Genomic DNA, 20,881 nt, shown 5'->3' with positions numbered 1-20,881 from the left:
GGTTTATGGCTCTTCCAGTAGATGGCGGTACGCACCAATCGGCAACGGTTTCTACCTTTCTAACCACCGCAGCACATTTCCTGCAGACGTCATAAATCAGGATATTTCGGATATTTGCACGTGTCGAAAATATTTTCTTCGACTTTAACAATTTTTGTGTAATTTGTTTTCTTTGGGAGTGTCTCAGTCGATTGAAAAATGCCAAAAGTAAGGGCAGAAAAGAAAACCAGACAACACCAACAGGTTAAGAACCAAGGTTTGTTTCAGCTGTTTCTAGTAGCTAGCAGTAACGTTAGCTTAGTGCGAGTCGGAGCTAGCCAGTGGCAGAGACGTTTTTAGCAAACGTTATCTAGCCAGCCTGTTATGGCTATCTATCTAGGTTAGAAAGCAGATACAATATCATTATTGATCTGGCGTGATTTATTTGTTAACCGTGCGTTGGTATCTACTAAATCACGCCAGATAGATATTATTTAATTCATTATGTTAACAGCATCATGATAAACTGTTAATGTAAATGTGTTTTAGGGGTCATGTTCAACACTGGCCTTGGTCAACACATCTTGAAAAACCCACTGGTAGTCAATGGGATCATTGAAAAGGTAATGTACTGGTTGTAACCACTGTTTACCATTGGTAAGGGTCAAGGATCACAACCCCCCCCCCCCTTCTACAATTTTCATAAGCATGCACAGAAATGCCTTAACATTTTCAAGCAGCTGTACCCTCTCTGATCAACATTACATGATATTGATAGGATGGCTCACTGACTGACACTGATATCACTGTTGGCAGGCTGCTCTCAGGCCGACGGATGTGGTGTTGGAGGTGGGACCTGGTACAGGAAACATGACTGTCAAACTGCTGGAGAAAGCCAAAAAGGTGAGATATGCATTCTTACTGTCAGTGAATGTTTGTAGCTAAAGGCTTATTTGAGGCTTCTGGTACTAATTGTTGCTTTCATCTTCCCCTTGTCTGAAGGTAGTGGCCTGTGAGTTGGACGGTAGGCTGGTTGCTGAGCTCCAGAAGAGAGTGCAGTGCACGTGAGTACAGTACTTGTGTTAACTTAGCTAGCGAGATACTCCCCTTTTAAGGAATTGAAAATGTATTAGTTGAAAGTGTGATAGTGACATCTGTGTTCATTTTATGTAATAGGCCCATGCAAACCAAACTACAGATCTTGGTGGGGGATGTCCTGAAAACAGAGCTGCCTTTCTTTGATGTCTGTGTTGCCAATTTACCTTACCAGGTAAAACTCCTCACCCTCAGTAACCAACACGGACCCAGTTCAGTAACATAATTTTGACAACAATACCTACGGAAACATGTTTCTTTGTTGTTTTGCAGATTTCATCACCTTTTGTCTTCAAGTTACTTCTGCACAGGCCTTTCTTTAGGTAAGAGATAAGAGAAGCTGGCTGGTTCCAGAGCTGCAAAACTCCCCCGATACTGTCATATACTTTTTTTTACTTCCATTAGTACACTTGGGGGCCAAATGTCAACTTCAAACAGGCATGGGTCAACCAGACTGTTGTGTAAATCATGCATTATTATCAATGTGAGATATGTAGGGACATTTGAGTGATGTGCATGGACATCAAGTTGGGATTTGGCCAAATCGAAGTGTCATATGCACAGTGTACACAGTACAATGAAATGCTTACTCGCAAGCTCTCCTCAGAAACAGTGCAACAACTAAAATGACAGCTAAAACCATTTGATGTCTTGTCAGATGTGCAGTGCTGATGTTCCAGAGAGAGTTTGCCATGCGTCTGGTTGCCAAGCCTGGAGACAAGCTGTACTGCAGGCTGTCCATCAACACTCAGCTGCTGGCTCGAGTAGATCACCTCATGAAGGTCAGTGGGATCTCTTGGATGCGTCCCAAATGGGCTCTGGTCAAAAGTAGTGCGCTATAAAATAGGGAATAGGATGCCATTTACATTTAGGGACAGAGCCATTGACTCAGCCATGAAACTGGCATTGTGCATGCGGACTGTTGTGGTTTCTCAGCTATGTTACTACCGTTGCTTAATTCTTAATTCTAATTTCTCTTGCTCAGGTGGGGAAGAATAATTTCCGTCCTCCTCCTAAAGTGGAGTCGAGTGTTGTCAGAATAGAGCCTAAGAACCCACCACCTCCTGTTAACTTCCAGGTAAGTGTTATGTGAAGGTGATTGTATAAGAGAGACATGGATCACTGTCACGTACATGGGAAACCTAGGTGTTAAAATGTTCTGCTGCACAGTAGTTATTGTAATCAGGGGTATGTAATCTTTCTTCCAACAGGAATGGGATGGTCTCGTCAGAATCGCATTTGTGAGGAAAAACAAAACCCTCAACGCAGGTTTCAAGTGAGTAACAAAACAAAGGATATTCAAATCATAGTTGGTCATATCCTGTCAGCATCCAATGGTTATGTGACAAGCTATAGACTGAAGATGATGGTTCTTTCCAGGTCCACTGCAGTTGAGCAGCTGTTGGAGAAGAACTACAGGATTCACTGTTCAGTACACAACGTGGTAAGCACACACACCTCATGCCAGTATTCAATGCCGTTTCTGCAGTCTATATATTTTCACATTCTGGATGTGGTTGGGTGATTTATTACTAGTTAACATGAGTCATTACATTTGTTTGTTTCTGGAACAGGAAATCCCAGCAGACTTCAGCATCACCAAGAAGATTGAGAGTGTTCTGCAGGAGGCTGAGTTTAGTGAGAAGCGAGCCAGGAGCATGGACATAGATGACTTCATGGTGTAAGTGGAGCTGGACTATTCTACTTATGTTTGCAGTTTATTTTCTTTAATGTTAACTTGGTTGTTTTATTGGAGATTCTTCATGTCATAACTTTCATAATCTGTCTTCTGTCCAGACTTCTTCACGCGTTCAACTCTGCTGGGATCCACTTTTCATAACCGGACAGTAGACAGCTATACTGTACAGCTGAGGACTAGGTGTAGGAACGCAATATGGTGGAAACCTGTCCAGGTTTTAAACCTCCAGTGTTCTTTAAGGAACAGAAACTGGAAGCTTTTATGGATTGAGACAACCATGGTTACACATCCGAGTCATGTGATTGTTGGATGATGACTACTCTCACTGGCTAGAGGAATGCAGCAAGACACCTCAGACTCACCCCCTGGACTACCTTCATCATGCCTTTTCTATGAACATGAGCTGGTGATCAGTGAAATTACATTTGTTTTGCTGAAATGTACATATTTAATAAGCGGTAACATGTATAGCTAATGTTCATACATAAAACAGGTGATACAAGTACCTGTTGTGGTGTGTTCTATGCACTAGAAAGTATAGTTGGTCATCCCTATGTGCTTGGTTGTCATGGATAGGTTGAAAAATATACTTTGTCAGATGTCTGACTCACGGTTGTTGTGTGAGGAGCCCTGAGATAATCTTGGTTTCATGAAGTTAAGCAATTCATGACTGCTTTACCGCCACAAAAAAAACATGATATTCTGACCTTGACTCTTCCTTTATCTCCATCTGAAAGACGTACCTGCAACTATCCTGCTGATAAGGTATGCAAAATACACATGACAGAACCTGGCTGCAGCAGTTGGATTATTCAAACAAGCATTGCTGCACTGTAGGGTCCCCGTCTCCCTGTGCTGACTTCATGATGATGCGCTGAAGTCTGCCTCTAGATGGTGCTGGTGTCACTTCTATTGCTGAGTGACGGGGTCACCACAGTCTCCCTTCCTGACAACCCTCGCTGTCTCCTACAAACAGGACATCACACTGCTTACTACACTAACACAAATCCTATCGTTAAACTATATTTAGAGGTTTTCCTACCTATGAAGACTGGAAATTAATCAAGGCCTAGATTCAATCTACGTTATAGCTCGATTGACATTTAATTTTTAAATTTGTACCTTTAACTAGGCAAGTCAGTTAAGAACAAATTCTTATTTACAATGACGGCCTACACCGGCCAAACCCGGACGACGCTGGGCCAATTGTGCGCCGCCCTATGGGACTCCCAATTACGGCCGGTTGTGATACAGCCTGGAATCGAACCAGGTGGTCTGTAGTGACGCCTTAAGCACTGAGATGCAGTGCCTTAGACCGCTGCGCCACTCGGGAGCCCCATTTAAATGCAATGTTCCCGCATTCGCAGAGACGGCATTCACGGTAAGCCTTGCATGTGTCGGCGCAATCTGAAATTCCATTTAAATATACACCGTGCTGTGACGTGGATCTTCCGCGGGTTCCGGATTTAATTTTCATCATGCAGTGCTACTCAGCCCTGTAAAATCCAGGCTATATGCTTCGTCAAGTATTTTCACCACATGTGCATTTCTGTCAGTGATCAAGGAGACTATTGATAGGTTCTAATGACACATCAAGAGTTAAATGTCACCAACACTTAGGTCATTCAGTGGTGCAGGTCAAGGGTCAAATCAAACAGGACACTATTCCTTCAGCCAGTGTTACATCTGGTGCAAACACTTAGCAACATATGCAACAGTAGGTCAGTAGTATTTACTATACATTTGTTATTTTATTTTATAAACTGTTAAATGGGTGAAAAACTACTTTTTACAGTATTAAATAAAAGGGGGAACAAATAAACTGGGTTTGCCACAAAACTTAATCAAACTATAGACGAGGACTGGTAAGACAACAAGAGAAGAGGCGCAGCTAGATTTGACTTCCTCAAACTCAGAGGGAAAGAAAGACTGGCCCTACAGAGTAATGTCTATATTCTGTACAGTGCCAACTGAGGTGGGGAACCAACCACACGCGTTGATGGAGGCCAACAGAGTTGCACATGCATACATGTAATCAGACCTACCAGAATACTGATGTTGTTGAACACAAAAGCACAACCAACATGGAGGTCTCTGATGAAGACAAGTCAACAGCCGTTCAATTTAAAGTACAAAAAAGTAAATAAATAAAATAGAACAGGGCAAAACAAAACAGTGAAACTGTAAAATCTGCTATAAAAAGGGATCCAAGGATGCATTCCCCTCCCGTTATTTCTGATGACATCCATGGGCCTGATTAGAAAACAGATGAGTCGGTTTCTTTGTATTTTCACAGGTGGTTGTGACAGCTTTTCCAAGTTTCTAGTGGTCATGTTCCTGTATGTGCCACTGCCCCCTCCACACACACAGACCACACCCCCCTCCCTGGTCAGGTCTGGTCTACAGCAGGGCGCGCGGCCTCTTAGGATTGATCTGCTTACTGGCTTGTTCCTCTTCCTGGAGCGACGAACGGAACGACTTGACTTTATCTAAAAAGAAAGGAGCACAAACAGAGTGGATGAGATATTACTGCTTATTAAAAAATACCATGGTTCATGTTAATAAAAGTGAAACCTACTACTGAATGTCAACGGTGATATATGCATAGAGACCAAAATCAAAAAAATAATGAAAAATGAGGTGAATAATACAAATATGCTGGCATGCATACGCCAGGAGTAAAAAATTATCGCTAATTTCGAGCACATACATTACATGGCCAAAAGTATATGGACACCACTTCAAATGAGTGCATTCGGCTATTTCAGCCACACCCGTTGCTGACAGGTGTATAAAATCGAGCACACAGCCATGTAATCTCCATAGACAAACATTGGTAGAATAATTGGCTTACTGAAGAGCTAATTGACTTTCAACGTGGCACCGTCATAGGATGCCACCTTTCCAACAAGTCAGTTCGTCAAATTTCTGGTCAACTGTAAGTGCTATTATTGTGAAGTGGAAATGTCTAGGAGCAACAATGGCTCAGCCGCGAAGTGGTAGGCCACACAAGCTCACAGAACGGGACCGGTGAGAGCTGATGCGCGTAGCGCGTAAAAATAGTCTGTCCTCGGTTGCAACACTCACTACCGAGTTCCACACTGCCTCTGGAAGCAACGGCAGCACAAGAACTGTTTGTCGGGAGCTTCATGAAATGGGTTTCCATGCCTGAGCAGCCGCACACAAGCCACAAGCCTAAGATCACCATGCGCCATGCCAAGCGTTGGCTGGAGTGGTGTAAAGCTCACCGCCATTGGACTCTGGAGCAGTGGAAACGCATTCTCTGGAGTGATGAATCACGCTTCACCATCTGGCAGTCCGACGGACAAATCTGGGTTTGGCGGATGCCAGGAGAACGCTACCTGCCCCAATGCATAGTGCCAACTGTAAAGTTTGGTGGAGGAAGAATAATGGTCTGGGGCTGTTTTTCATGGTTCGGGCTAGGCCCCTTAGTTCCAGTTAGGGGAGATCTTAACGCTACAGCATACAATGACATTCTAGATGATTCTGTGCTTCCAATTTTGTGGCAACAGTTGGGGGAAGGCCCTTTCCTGTTTCAGCATGACAATGCCCCCGTGCACAAAGCGAGGTCCATACAGAAATGGTTTGTCGAGATCGGTGTGGAAGAACTTGACTGGCCTGCACAGAGCCCTGACCTCAACCCCATCGAACACCTTTGGGATGAATTGGAACGCAAACTGTGAGCCAGGCCTAATCCCCCAACATCAGTGCCCGACCTCACTAATGCTTGTGGTCGAATGGAAGCAAGTCCCCGTAGCAATGTTCCAACATCTAGTGGAAAGCCTTCCCAGAAGAGTGGAGGCTGTTATAGCAGCAAAGGGGGGACCAACTCCATGTTAATGCCCATGATTTTGGAATGAGATTTTGCATGAGCGTCCACATACTTTTGGCACGTAGTGTAAATAGACCAAACCTCATTCCTTAGAGATGTTCTTCATCTGACTGAATCGGTACCATGTCACTGTATCTGACTGAAACGGTACCATGTCACTGTATCTGACTGAAACGGTACCATGTCACTGTATCTGACTGAAACGGTACCATGTCACTGTAATAATAAATGTCTATACTGCTTACCTCTGAGCTCAGTGAGGATATCAATCTTCTGATCCAGTATCTGCTCTAGCTGAGTGGCGTAGGAGTCCACGTCATAGTCCACCTCCTCAGTCATCTCCAGCAGAACCTTCTCATCCTCCAGCCACCGGATAGACTCCTGCTCACAACAGACACACACACACACGCGCATTAACATCTCACCAATAACGGTCATCTCATCTTCCCTCTGACAAACACATTTTTCAATTAATTACTTTGCTACCATCGAGTCAGCATCACATTAGCTTGAAGAACTGGATGATTTAGAGAATTTCATGGATAGTGGCTCCACATTACATAGGACATCAAGCTTGCAGATTCATTCAACACAACAGAGTTGGAACCTCCTAACCATATGTGAAAGGATCTAAGAGGAGCCATCTGTTAATGTGGTCTGACCTGGAAGACAGCTCTGTGGTCCTCCAACACCTGTTCCTCCATCTCCACCATCTGAGACACAGCCTCATGGAAGTTAAAGAGCTGAGGGGACACCTCCTCCTCCTGGGAAGACAGACAACGGTCAGACTAACACCCACATAAACACACCAACCAGCATCACCAGACCCAACACCTCTATTGAAGAAATGGCCTCAAGGAAAGAAGAGCTGGGGCTCACGCACAAACTCATGCACACAAACATGTGTGCACACACAAACATGTGTGCACACACAGAGTGAGAAAACCATCTAGGATAAAAGCTGTGAGTAAGCATAAAAGTGCATTAAAGATTGTATTATAAGAGTGTTGCTTACGTTCTGCTCACAGAGCAGTTTGAGGTCATCTCTCTGGGGGGAGCTGCCCAGGTGGTCCCAGTCATCGTCCAGCTGGTCCACCACATGGATGTTGGGCCGGACCCCCTCGATCAGCTGGTTAGGGTCCACCGTCAGCTCCTTCGCTCTGTGTGTCAATCAACACCATCCTCCGATCAGCTCACAGTACACTGCTGCTCAGCCCAGTTAAGTACACTCCACATGATTGGCCAAACATTCAGGATATTGCAGATATAAATGCATTACTTGGATATGACTGTGACTCAGTATATTAAGTCTTGTCAGTACTATGCAATACATTTGACTGAATGTTTTGGCCCATTGAATAGATACCCAGACATCATCAACACCAGTGCAGCCAATGGGTCCATCATCTGTGGTCTTATTGGTTGCAACTTGCTTTATTGCGCTAGCCAGCAGCTAACTTATTGAAAGACAATCCATTTTAGGTTACAGTGATATGGTCCCTTTAAAATAAATGTTTTATTTTCTCTCTCAATGAAACCGAATTAAGCAATATAACAATAATTGAATCAAATTCAGAGTGCTAGTTTAGTAGATCCCCACTTCAGTAGCTCTAACTGATGATGCTATAGAACTGTAGAAGCTGTGTGTTTCAACGGGGCCCTTGCATGTTAGCCGTGTTTGGCATGACAATGAGTGACAAGCTGTTGGCATGATAGCACAAAGATACTGGTAACTTGCATGTAGAGTACAATAAGTGCTGTGGACAGTGTGGACAGCCCATACGGCCAGGACTGTGTTTAATGAGGTGTGACTGAGCTGATATGGTCCAGTACAGTTAACCTAAACCTTATTGACTTGTGTCTGACCCACTGACCGTAGCAGTGGGAGATGGAACAAACACAGGCTGGTCTCACTGCACCTTTGTTAATAATTGTATGTACTTAGCCAAGGAATTATCCTCTAACTAGCACAGTATAAACTGACTAGTCAAATATTAGGTGTTAACTAATAGGCCTGACTGACTGTTTATGGTGTCATGTAGCATAACCAAAGATATGGAACCAAATGCCACATCACAAGGAAATTATTTGATAAAACGCACACACACACACGTTATTGTCCATGAGAGGATATGAGGAGAACAACAGCATTCACAAGTTAACAGAACCTCAGCACAGCAAAAGATGATGGCAGAGCACATGCCAAGGCTGGAGAAAAGGATGAAAGAACGTTTGATGCAGATGGAATAAAGGGGGAAGGAAATGAGGAAGAGAACCATGGAACAAAGACCAAAAGAAGAAAGTGTGTTTTGTGTGTATTTTACAACTAATGTATGCATACAGGAAATGCATGCAGGTAAGTGTATGCGTTGACAACCGAAAAGGTATTTGTGTGTGTGTGTGTGTGTGTGTGTGTGTGTGTGTACACGCAATGGGAAGGTGCTTGACCTGCAGGGAAAAGTAGCAAAGTCATCGTACTCATAGGTGGGCGAGAGCTCCGAGCAACTTCCACCGCCCTGGGAGAAGGGGATGTCTGAGGGACTGATCCCAAACTCCTTTACTCTGCACAGCAGAGCACAGCGCCAGGCCCAGAGCAGGGGAGCAGGAAAGACAAGAGAAGAGAGGGTCAGGACACACAAAACTACAGAGAGAGAGAGAGCGAGAGACATTTTCCTTTCACCATGACCTGCCTGCCACAGTGGCACTCATTCAGTCTTTCACATGTAGCCTACATCTGATCAAACTGCTGCAGACAGATATACCCAATTCAAATACTTGTATGATCATGGAGAGCCCTTTCTTTACATTATTATATCTGCCTATTGAGGCTCAGAAGCATCATCTACCCATTTCTAAGCACAAAGGTCATTACCACACCTTGTGTGATCAGTTACCATAGAAACCTAAAGGGAGCACGGTCAAAGAAGAGGTTCCTATATTCCTTTTTTCAGACACTTCTCTGCTGATCACAGATGGAAAGCACAGCTGTAGGAGACAAAATGTCCCATGGCCAGCTGTAACATGTGCGCCCACCTGTTAGCGTAGCGTAGCGTGTTGAGGGTGTTCTCACAGGATGTCATGCCAGGAGAGATGGTTGCTATCTGGATGGGACAGAGGTGAGGAGAAACTCAGTGGAGCTAAGGTAAGGCCAGTACAAAGACCAAGTAAGGTGGCCTGTCCTTTGCAGAACGTGTGTTTACTTTTAAAGTGAAGAGAAGCTACAGGGTCCCCTACGGTCAGTATAGGCTTAGACCAGTGGTCATCAACCTTTCTGAGTCAAGATCACTTTAAAAAACGTAAGCCTATGCAACATTAACCTATTAAAAACAGTACTGTAGCAATCAGGTTTGTGTAGTAGGCTATAGGCCCAATACATTATCACTGCATATTGGCTTTGGTTGAATTGCCCTGCCAATGCATTGCTGTTCGGATCATACTATAAAAATTATATAAAAATATTTGAGGTAGGCTTCATGATCACACCGGTAATAGATCAGTTGTTGTATTACTTGTGAGGCGCAGCTGAGTGAGCATACATTTAAATCATTTGCTTTTTATTTGTATTTTACTGGGCTGATGGTGCCTGCATCTGATGGTCAGTCTCAGCGGAGGGAGAGAGCAGCAGACTGATGGTCCGCCTCTCAAAATCCCTCCGCTCTCCCCCGCTGACACTGACCAAAAAGGGACACAGTCTTCCAGCTGATAGCGAAACTCGAGTCGCACTGAATTATTTCTGCCTCATGCACAAATTCAAGCCTATCGATACACTTTCCTACTCATTCATTACAGCTGCAGTGCTAGTTGTAGCACAAGTGGAAGTAGGAAAAACACGCATTTTATGGCTTATGAAAGTGTTGAATAAAAAGTGTTGACAGTGCTGAGTAAGAACTTAAACATGAACTCACTCATAAAAACAGCAGCTCATTGCTGTATTCGTTGACAGTCTCTCACTATTCATGGTTTTAAACGTTTTTAATCTCAGTCTCAATTTTGCTTTCTCAGTCTCAACTTTGCTTTAGCTTTCTTTTACGCCTGCTACGTTACTGCAGACATGGTAATCTGAGCCATCCGATTGGCCAGCGGTAGGCCTATAGTGCGCTTGATTTGCTCTCTGGGCCCGCCGGGAAGGCAGAGTTTGTACCTTCAGACACATGAAATGGTTCAAAATGGGAACACTTCGCCTACCCGGCGTGCAGGGCAGCTGAATCAGGTGCACATACGAGAGACCAATCAATAAAAATAGAAACGCAAGGCTTTATCGTTGTTTTTTTTAGAGAAATGTTTGGCGATCAACTAGGAATGCCTTGGAGATCGACCGGTTGTTGACCACTGGCCTAGACCATGAGCTAGGTGTCTTAAAAATAGTCATGTTTAATCAAATTTGAGATGACTGAACCCAATGCCAGTGAGGAGAGTGAACTCATCAATCTCACTAGCAGTGACTAATGATGAACTCACCATGCATGTGCGGGAGTTCTCCCCTATGAAGGAGTCTCGAAGGACCTGTGTGAGCTTGCTGGCCCTGAACGGAGTGTGAGGTTTGTTCCGCCCCAGCGCCCTGATGCACTCCTGGTAGAGTTAAAGAGAGATATGATGAGCTACAGTTTCTCTGCCTGCTGCAAAGCCTAACTGGCTGACTGATATACATTCTGAGAGATAGGGGACAAGAAAAATACAGTTGACCATTTCTATATGATTAAGTTATGTCCAACTAGGACTGCTAGTTCTGTTCAACTGAAGGAAAATGCATCTCAGGCAGCACAATATCAGAGCTGTATTCATGTCCAATCCTGTAAATGCCTCTAAGATTAATTAACTTTTACTTGAACTATCTGACTAAACATCTGCTGACTTTCTACCGAGTGTCCCTGTCAGAATGCTCTGCCTCCCCGCTGACCTTTAGTGCCAGAAGGCTCTTGTTGATCTCAGCTCCCTCCAGGCGTGTCTGGCGGTCAGCGCTGGACGTGTCGGCCCCCCTTTCGTTCCCCGCCAGGTCGATCAGGGAGAACTTGCCATGCATCTTCCCCTTCCTCCTCAGAATGATCTGGAACACGGCGTGGCTACGGGACGAGTGGGCGTTGGCCGAGGTCTGACCTGACGTTCTGAGAGAGGGAGGGACAGAGGGACAGAGAGGGAGAAAGAAAGAAAGCAGGAAGGAGAACATTTAAATGTAATGCACGATAACGTTTTAAAGATCAATGTTTATGTCATTACTTAAGGCAACTGTGGGATGTGGCTACAAATACCTTCCACTCTGTTTCCTTACCTGCAGCTGTTGCCCACTTCTATGAGTTTGAGGACATCCTCTGTGCATTTGACATCTCTCTCATGCAGCCCCACCACCTGCACCTGCTGCTTTCCATCTTCCAGCACCCGGAGCTTAGCCTTACCATTCAGCAGGTCAAACACCTATAAGACATGCATAACACAACCACACACTTAACACAACCATCAGGTCAAATACCTATACAACCACACACGCAGTCAGGTCAAACACAGTCAGGTCCAACACATATAGGACCGCAACACAACCGCACACGGTCAACTTAAAACCACAGTCTGTCAACATAATCACCCACTGGAGCAATATACACAGCTTCCCCTTATAGTCCGGGTTAAAACCTACAACCAATGTTCCCTCCACTGTTTTGGGGGCACTGACCAAAATTCAGATCTTGTGAGCAGAAACTTGAACGTTGTGAGAATTCTGTGCAACTTCCGGCACGCATTTACAGTGAACACTGAGGCTGTACCCTTTTAGACAGTAGCCAATAGGCTATTGTGGCTATTTGAGCATAATGTAAGCCTATCAGAGTGGCCTACCAATGAAACCAATGGACTAAATACTTTAACATTTTCACATGGAAATAGCTTTTTATTTCTATGACAGGTCTACATTCCATGAGACTTTAAAAAATGTTTTTACATTATGAAAGGCTTGTCATTAATGAATGATTTTTTACTTTGTAAAATCATGGACCAACTAAGTACAGTAATTGTAAATGGAATTGTAATGTATTGTATGATGCAATAAACCACATTACAAAATAAAATAAATTATTATTACTATACAGAGAATAATACAATGTAGGCTACACTCTGCCCATTTGGGTTATTTGCATATTCAAGCCTGTCTCAAAATACAACACGGCCCCTTTAATTAAAGACATAAGCTTTTTACCTGACTCGCTTTTCAAAGACGGCTTGAAAAGAAGCCTACACGGTTTGTGCTCTTGTAGGAAGCAGTAACTCCCCATTGCTGGCCAATTCTTACCTGTAACTGGGATAATAACTCGCTAACTAGCAAAGAATATCAACAAATGCGCACTGATCTGAAAAGCGCATCCAATGGCGGGTGATTGAAAGACCGCTAGTGGGCTACCCGTTAATAGAATTCTACTCCGATGCCCTCTGGCAAAAACAAAATCACAGACTCAATCTTGCAAAGTTAGATTTGATTTGGTTTGTTGCATTGAAAAGTGGCTGATAATGTTGATTTTATCACATTAGAGAAAAACGATCTATATAGTGCAAACTGACGGGGCTAACTCAGTGAAGTTCAATCTCTTGCGTCTCTTCTACGAGGCAGTCCTGGAGGAGGTGCGTGGCTGCGGAAGAACCAAAACCACAAGTTGATGCTGTATAAACAAGTCATTAATCACTTGCCTTTCCACTGTAGATTTCAAAGAAGGTTGCGTACACCTGAAGCGCTAACTTCTTGTAGCAGGGTTTCTTCAACATGACAAACACATCCCGAGCTGCATGAGGACAAAGGGGAAAGAGACAAAGAGCAAGAGTTTTACAATTGTAATAGGATCTGAGCATTCCAGCACCAACAACAATACTAAGAATCCATTTAGAATCACTTACCAGCTAACGCATAAATTCCTTTAGAACAATCCTGGTTCTTTCCAGAAAAATCTCCACCCATAGTCTGAAACCAAAGACAGCAATATTCCCAGTTCTGCTTGTGGGTGAAACATACATAGAAATGGAAATGCAACAATGCTTGTACACATTGAACTTCGATGTCGCTGATGTAATGTTATTGTTAAGTTAGTATTGAAATAACTGACATGCATCAGCAGAAGAGGATGAGGAGGCTGCTGTGTGTGTGACTTACATGTGTTTTGCCACTACCAGTCTGTCCATAGGCGAAGCACGTGGCCATGCCCCTCTCAAAGATGGTCTCCACCAGGGGCCTGGCAGTAAACCTGTAGGGGAAACACATATCCACTCATCAGCGTGTGCGTACACACACACTAGCAAAACACATACTTGCGCACACATTCCATCACAACACCCTAACAAACACACGCCATCGAAATGCATTCCACACACACTAATCCAATGCAAGCGTTCCTCCTGGACTGAATTCCAGTAAAAACATACATCTGACATGTCAAACAAAACAGTTGTTTTACTGCAACAACCGCCTGCTCTCTGTCTGACCTGTAAACCATTTCGTTAGTGCTGCTGTCATCGAAGGCGTAGTCGAAGCGGAAGGTCTGGTTCTCCAGGTAGCGTGTCAGGTCCACCTTCTGCTTGGGCTCATGGACCATCACCACATCCTTACTGGGGATTGTGATCACATCCAGGTCCCTTATAGTCAACTCTGGTACACACACACACAGCCATGTTAATGAAAGAATACAGAGAAGATACACTATATATACACACACAAAGGTATGTGGACACCCCTTCAAATTAGTGGATTCAGCTATTTCAGCCACACCCGTTGCTGACAGGTGTATAAAATTGAGCACACCGCCATGCAATCTCCATAGACGAACATTGGTCTTACTGAAGGGCTCAGTGACTTTCAACGTGGCACCGTCATAGGATGCCAACTTTCCAACAAGTCAGTTCGTCAAATTTCTGCCCTGCTAGAGCTGCCCCGGTCAACTGTAAGTGCTGTTTTTTAGTTTTGTTTTTTAGGGGTAGATCAGCTTTAATATTGCAGATAGATTGAAACTTCCATCAATGTAATTGTCTGCATCACTTCCAATCCCCCATGTTTTTTTTGCCAATATATATACAGCTGTGGAAAAAATTAAGAGACCACTGCAAAATTATCAGTTTCTCTGGTTTGACTATTTATAGGTATGTGTTTGGGTAAAAATTACATTTTTGTTTTATTCTATAAACTACTGACAACATTTCTCCCAAATTCCAAATAAAAATATTGTCATTTAGAGCATTTATTTGCAGAAAATGACGTCGTCAAAATAACAAAAAAGATGCAGTGTTGTCAGACCTCGAATAATGCAAAGAAAATACGTTCATGTAAATTTTTTTAACAACACAATACTAATGTTTTAACTTAGGAAGAGTTCAGAAATCAATATTTGGTGGAATAGCCCTGATTTTCAATCACAGCTTACATGCGTCTTGGCATGCTCTCCACCAGTCTTTCACATTGATGTTGGGTGACTTTATGCCACTCCTGGCGCAAAAATTCAAGCAGCTCAGCTTTGTTTGATGGCTTGTGACTATCCATCTTCCTCTTGATCACATTCCAGAAGTTTTCAATGGGGTTCAGGTCTGGAGATTGGGCTGGCCATGACAGGGTCTTGATCTGGTGGTCCTCCATCCACACCTTGATTGACCTGGCTGTGTGGCATGGCGCATTGTCCTGCTGGAAAAAACAATCCTCAGAGTTGGGGAACAATGTCAGAGCAAAAGGAAGCACATTTTCTTCCAGGACAACCTTGTACGTGGCTTGATTCATGCGTCCTTCACAATGACCCGATTCCAGCCTTGCTGAAGCATCCCCAGATCATCACCGATCCTCCACCAAATTTCACAGTGGGTGCGAGACACTGTGGCTTGTAGGCCTCTCCAGGTCTCCGTCTAACCATTAGACGACCAGGTGTTGGGCAAAGCTGAAAATTGGACTCATCAGAGAAGATGACCTTACTCCAGTCCTCTACGGTCCAATCCTTATGGTCTTTTGCAAACCTCAGCCTGGCTCTTCTTTGCTTCTCATTGATTAAGGGCTTTTTTCTAGCTTTGCATGACTTCAGCCCTGCCCCTAGGAGCCTGTTTCGAACCGTCCTCGCCGTGCACTTCACCCCAGCTGCCGTTTGCCATTCTTTTTGTAGGTCACTTGATGTCATCCTACGGTTGTTGAGTGACATTCGAATGAGTTAGCGGTCATCCCGGTCAGTAGAGAGTCGTTTTCGCCCTCTGCCGGTCTGTAGCTTTGTTGTCCCCAATGTCTGCTGCTTGACCTTGTTCTTATGAACCGCCATCTTTGAAATTTTAAGGATGGAAGCAACCTGACACTCACTGTATCCCTCTGCCAGTAAAGCCAGAATTGAACCCTTCTTTTCCTCACTCAAAACTTTCCTTTTCAACTCTTTTGGCATGGTCAATAGTTATTTTTTGATTAATATTACTTTTGAGGTACTATTTGCACTATTTTTGCCATCCAGCTGGTCCTATTGCAAGAGGATAGTGATGACCACAGCAGTGGTATTTATACTTTTCCTTGTTAAATAAGATTTGGTTCAGGTGATTACCTAATTCAGTAGAATGAGGTGTGCCTGTGTTGGAATTCAACAGACACTGGAATGGAATGGCTGTCATACATGTAGAGATGCTGATTTAAGAAAAATTTGCAGTGGTCTCTTAATTTTTTCCACAGCTGTATATACACATACACATACATACATACATATCCTTTAAAAAAATGTATTTTCCTTTATTACTTTCCAACCCCACCACCCCTCCCCTAATTGGAGTAAACTAGTGAACAACAACGCTTAGGCCTCTACTTTCAGCTTATACATACTATATACAGTGGGGAGAACAAGTATTTGATACACTGCCGATTTTGCAGGTTTTCCTACTTACAAAGCATGTAGAGGTCTGTAATTTTTATCATAGGTACACTTCAACTGTGAGAGACGGAAAAATCCAGAAAATCACATTGTATGATTTTAAAGTAATTAATTTGCATTTTATTGCATGACATAAGTATTTGATCACCTATCAACCAGTAACAATTCCGGCTCTCACAGACCTGTTAGTTTTTCTTTAAGAAGCCCTCCTGTTCTCCACTCATTACCTATATTAACTGCACCTGTTTGAACTCGTTACCTGTATAAAAGACACCTGTCCACACACTCAATCAAACAGACTCCCACCTCTCCACAATGGCAAAGACAAGAGAGCTGTGTAAGGACATCAGGGATAAAATTGTAGACCTGCACAAGGCTGGGATGGGCTACAGGACAATAGGCAAGCAGCTTGGTGAGAAGGCAACAACTGTTGCCGCAATTATTAGAAAATGGAAGAAGTTCAAGATGACGGTCAATCACCCTTGGTCTGGGACTCCATGCAAAATCTAACCACGTGGGGCATCAATGATCATGAGGAAGGTGAGGGATCAGCCCAGAACTACACGGCAGGACCTGGTCAATGACCTGAAGAGAGCTGGGACCACAGTCTCAAAGAAAACCATTAGTAACACACTACGCCGTCATGGATTAAAATCCTGCAGCGCACGCAAGGTCCCCCTGCTCAAGCCAGCGCACGTCCAGGCCCGTCTGAAGTTTGCCAATGACCATCTGGATGATCCAGAGGAGGAATGGGAAAAGGTCATGTGGTCTGATGAGACAAAAATAGAGCTTTTTGGTCTAAACTCCACTCGCCGTGTTTGGAGGAAGAAGAAGGATGAGTACAACCCCAAGAAAACCATCCCAACCGTGAAGCATGGAGGTGGAAACATTCTTTGGGGATGCTTTTCTGCAAAGGGGACAGGACGACTGCACCGTATTGAGGGGAGGATGGAGGGGCCATGTACCTCCTTCCCTCAGTAAGAGCATTGAAGATGGGTCGTGGCTGGGTCTTCCAGCATGACAACGACCCGAAACACACAGCCAGGGCAACTAAGGAGTGGCTCCGTAAGAAGCATCTCAAGGTCCTGGAGTGGCCTAGCCAGTCTCCAGACCTGAACCCAATAGAATATCTTTGGAGGGAGCTGAAAGTCCGTATTGCCCAGCGACAGCCCCGAAACCTGAAGGATCTGGAGAAGGTCTGTATGGAGGAGTGGCCCAAAATCCCTGCTGCAGTGTGTGCAAACCTGGTCAAGACCTACAGGAAACGTATGATCTCTGTAATTGCAAACAAAGGTTTCTGTACCAAATATTAAGTTCTGCTTTTCTGATGTATCAAATACTTATGTCATGCAATAAAATGCAAATTAATTACTTAAAAACCATACAATGTGATTTTCTGGATTTTTGTTTTAGATTCCGTCTCTCACAGTTGAAGTGTACCTATGATAAAAATTACAGACCTCTACATGCTTTGTAAGTAGGAAAACCTGCAAAATCGGCAGTGTATCAAATACTTGTTCTCCCCACTGTACATTTTATGGACACAGTCAATTTTACAATAATTATATTTTGTTTGTTTTTACTCCTGAACTTCCTCTACCCTCAACCTCTCTGATCATTTTCATGATGTCCGTCCGGTTTCCCTCTACATGCCATATCCCCAAAACTGTGCTCTTTCACAAAAGTTCTCAACCTATATACTTATTTTGGACACAGTATGTTTTACATTCATTATATTGTTGTTATTAGTTGTTATTAGTCCCAACCTTCAGCTCCATTCAACCCCTCCCATCTATCTCTTAACACCATCCATATTGGATTTATACTTGCCATATATTTCTCAACTGTACTGTTTCACAAAAGTTCTGAACCCTTCTATTCTGATTGTTTCTACAGATTGTAAATTGAAAATAAACATTTTTGCTAAAAGTATTATTATTATATTATTGATCGATTGACTGACTTTTCAGATCTCCCAGTAGTGCTATCTGCAGGGTTAGCTCCAGGTAAATATTGCAATCCTTCAGCCATTCCTGGACCTGTGACCAAAAACAAGCTACAAATGGACAGTACCAAAACAAATGATCTAATGATTGTCTCTTCGCAGAGCTGGGAAGATTGTATCCCCCACATAAATAACATTGGTTGCAAGAATTTTGTCTAATAATTTAAATTGAAAAATTCTAAGTTTTGAATCCGGCGTCGTTTTGTGTATCAGTTCATAAACATTTTCCATGGAATCGGTATGTCAAAAATCTCTTCCCAACTATTTTGCAATCTATATGGGACGGCTGTCAATCCTTTGGTCCTTAAATGAAACTGGTATACTTTTTTATTTATCACAATTTTCTTTAACCAATTATGGTCTTTAATGCAGGGCCAACAGACAAGTCCCTTACTTTTTCCCCCTTCCACTTTCCTCTTCCATTTTTGCGGTAACGCTACAATTATTTGGTTGTAATTTACAGTAGAGCAGACATTTCCATATGTTTTTGTTAGCTGCATGTGCGACATAACTCCACCAGTTCTACCTATGATATCATTTACGAAGATTATACCTTTTAAAAACTTTTTTTTATCAATTAGTATTATTTGAGTTTAACCACAATATTTGTTGCATTATTTGTTCTGTCGTTTCTGGAGTATTAAATTGAAATTGCAACCAACTTTCTATGGCTTGTTTTAGAAATAGTGATATTTGGGAGATTATTTCCTTTTCAAATAACTGAAAGTGAGAGGTTGTAATCTGAATAAAGGGAAATAGGCCATTCTTGAACATGGGGTGAGACAATCTTACTAATTTGCTAGAGAACCAGTTTGGATTGAATTATAACTTTTGTATAACTGAAGCTTTTAATGATAGGTCTAATGCTTTAATATTTAATAATTTCTGTCCTCCGAATTCATATTCATTATATAAATAGGCCCGTTTAATTTTGTCTGGCTTGCCGTTCCAAATAAAATTGAATATTTTTTTCTCATATAATTTCAAAAACTGTTCGCTAGGCGTAGGCAAGACCATAAGCAAATAGGTAAACTGGGATAATACTAAAGAGTTAATCAGTGTGATTTTTCCAGAAATAGACAGGTATTTACCTTTCTATGGTAGCAAGATCTTATCTATTTTTGCTAACTTTCTATAAAAATGTATTGGAGTGAGATCATTTATTTATTTTGGGATATGTATTCCGAGTATATCCACATCACCATCAGACCATTTTATTGGTAAACTACACGGTAATGTAAAAATATTATTTTTTAGTGATCAAATACGTAATGTAGTACATTTATCATAATTTGGTTGTAATCTAGAGAGGTTAGAAAATGTATCTAGATCCTCTATGAGGCTGTGGAGGGATTCAAGTTGTGGATTTAAAAGAAAACATGAATCATCAGTGTACAATGACACCTTTGTTTTTAAGCCCTGGATTTCTAATCCCTTGATATTATTGTTGGATCTGATTTTAATAGCTAACATTTTGATGGCCATAATAAATACCGTATTTTCCGCACTATAAGGCGCACCGGATTATAAGGCGCACCTTCAATGAATGGCCTATTTTAGAACTGTTTTCATATATAGGGCGCACCGGATTATAAGGCGCATAGAATAGAAGATACTGTAGTCAAACGAATTGACTGGGGTTGCGTTATGCATCCACTAGATGGAGCTGTGCTAAAAGGAATGTCAACAAAACAGTCAGATAAAGTCAAACTTTATTAAGCGTTCTGACAACTCCGTTCACTCCCATGGTAATGTTGTTCAAACGCGTTAATGTGCATATTAACAATATCTCCCAGCCTTGCTCACTCTTCTCCCAAACGTGGAGGGGAACCTTTCCCTGATTCAGTAAACACGTAGTAAAAGAAACAGTCTGATACCACTAAATCAAACGTTAGTGCATAACTCAACATTGTTCAGTTACATATAACACGTAAAGCTCACTTTTTCAGTTCATTCCCCATCCACGAACCCCTCGAATTCTTCTTCTTCAGTGTCCGAATTGAACAGTTGGGCGACTACGGCATCCAACCTGCCCGGCTCCCTCTCGTCATTATCCGAGTCAGTGTCGCTGCTGTTGCCTGGCAGTTCAGATATTATTCCTGCCTTCGTGAAAGCTTTGACCACAGTTGAGACCGATATATCAGCCCAGGCATCCACGATCCATTGGCAGATAGTGGCGTAAGTCGCCCGGCGCTGTCTCCCCGTCTTGGTGAACGTGTGTTCGCCTTCTGTCATCCACTGCTCCCACTTAGCTCGCAGTCTAGCTTTGAACGCCCTGTTGACACCAATATCTAGCGGCTGGAGTTCTTTAGTTAATCCACCCGGAATGACGGCAAGCTCCGAATTAGTTTGCTTCACTTGTTTTTTGACAGCATCGGTGATATGGGCGCGCATTGAGTCGTAGA

At 42.9% G+C, this 20,881-nt stretch overlaps 2 protein-coding genes across 6 annotated transcripts in view; one reads left to right on the top strand and one right to left on the bottom strand.

The window, feature by feature from the left end:
* The first annotated feature begins 65 nt into the window (after window positions 1–65).
* Window positions 66–3,278, top strand: dimt1l (DIM1 dimethyladenosine transferase 1-like (S. cerevisiae)). The gene is made up of 12 exons (XM_041885521.1): window positions 66–256; window positions 529–602; window positions 796–882; window positions 982–1,043; window positions 1,156–1,249; window positions 1,348–1,397; window positions 1,733–1,856; window positions 2,060–2,152; window positions 2,286–2,350; window positions 2,455–2,518; window positions 2,649–2,755; window positions 2,872–3,278. Exons 1-12 carry the CDS (start codon window positions 199–201, stop codon window positions 2,912–2,914), a joined length of 921 nt encoding a protein of 306 aa, XP_041741455.1. The 5' UTR covers window positions 66–198; the 3' UTR covers window positions 2,915–3,278.
* A 1,209-nt stretch (window positions 3,279–4,487) lies between these two features.
* LOC121573525 (kinesin-like protein KIF2A) overlaps window positions 4,488–20,881 on the bottom strand; it is a 48,882-nt gene continuing 32,488 nt past the window's right edge. Inside the window, exons 10-22 of one of the 5 annotated variants that reach the window (XM_041885588.2) lie at window positions 14,079–14,241; window positions 13,750–13,840; window positions 13,497–13,560; window positions 13,293–13,384; window positions 11,893–12,035; window positions 11,524–11,728; window positions 11,085–11,195; window positions 9,660–9,727; window positions 9,075–9,188; window positions 7,642–7,786; window positions 7,289–7,390; window positions 6,872–7,007; window positions 4,488–5,262 (exon numbers count right to left, since the gene is read on the bottom strand). In XM_041885588.2, the coding sequence (XP_041741522.2) occupies window positions 5,174–5,262; window positions 6,872–7,007; window positions 7,289–7,390; window positions 7,642–7,786; window positions 9,075–9,188; window positions 9,660–9,727; window positions 11,085–11,195; window positions 11,524–11,728; window positions 11,893–12,035; window positions 13,293–13,384; window positions 13,497–13,560; window positions 13,750–13,840; window positions 14,079–14,241 (1,523 nt within the window). In that variant the 3' untranslated portion in view covers window positions 4,488–5,173. The remainder of the gene's footprint in view (window positions 5,263–6,871; window positions 7,008–7,288; window positions 7,391–7,641; window positions 7,787–9,074; window positions 9,189–9,659; window positions 9,728–11,084; window positions 11,196–11,523; window positions 11,729–11,892; window positions 12,036–13,292; window positions 13,385–13,496; window positions 13,561–13,749; window positions 13,841–14,078; window positions 14,242–20,881) is intronic. The other 4 variants (XM_041885595.2, XM_041885603.2, XM_041885610.2 and 1 more) reach the window with 4 other exon arrangements.

The sequence above is a fragment of the Coregonus clupeaformis genome, chromosome 18 (assembly GCF_020615455.1).
Source record: "Coregonus clupeaformis isolate EN_2021a chromosome 18, ASM2061545v1, whole genome shotgun sequence".
Lineage (NCBI taxonomy): Eukaryota > Metazoa > Chordata > Actinopteri > Salmoniformes > Salmonidae > Coregonus > Coregonus clupeaformis.
Note: the sequence above shows the minus strand (reverse complement) of the source record. Positions and strands in the feature narration are given on the sequence as shown.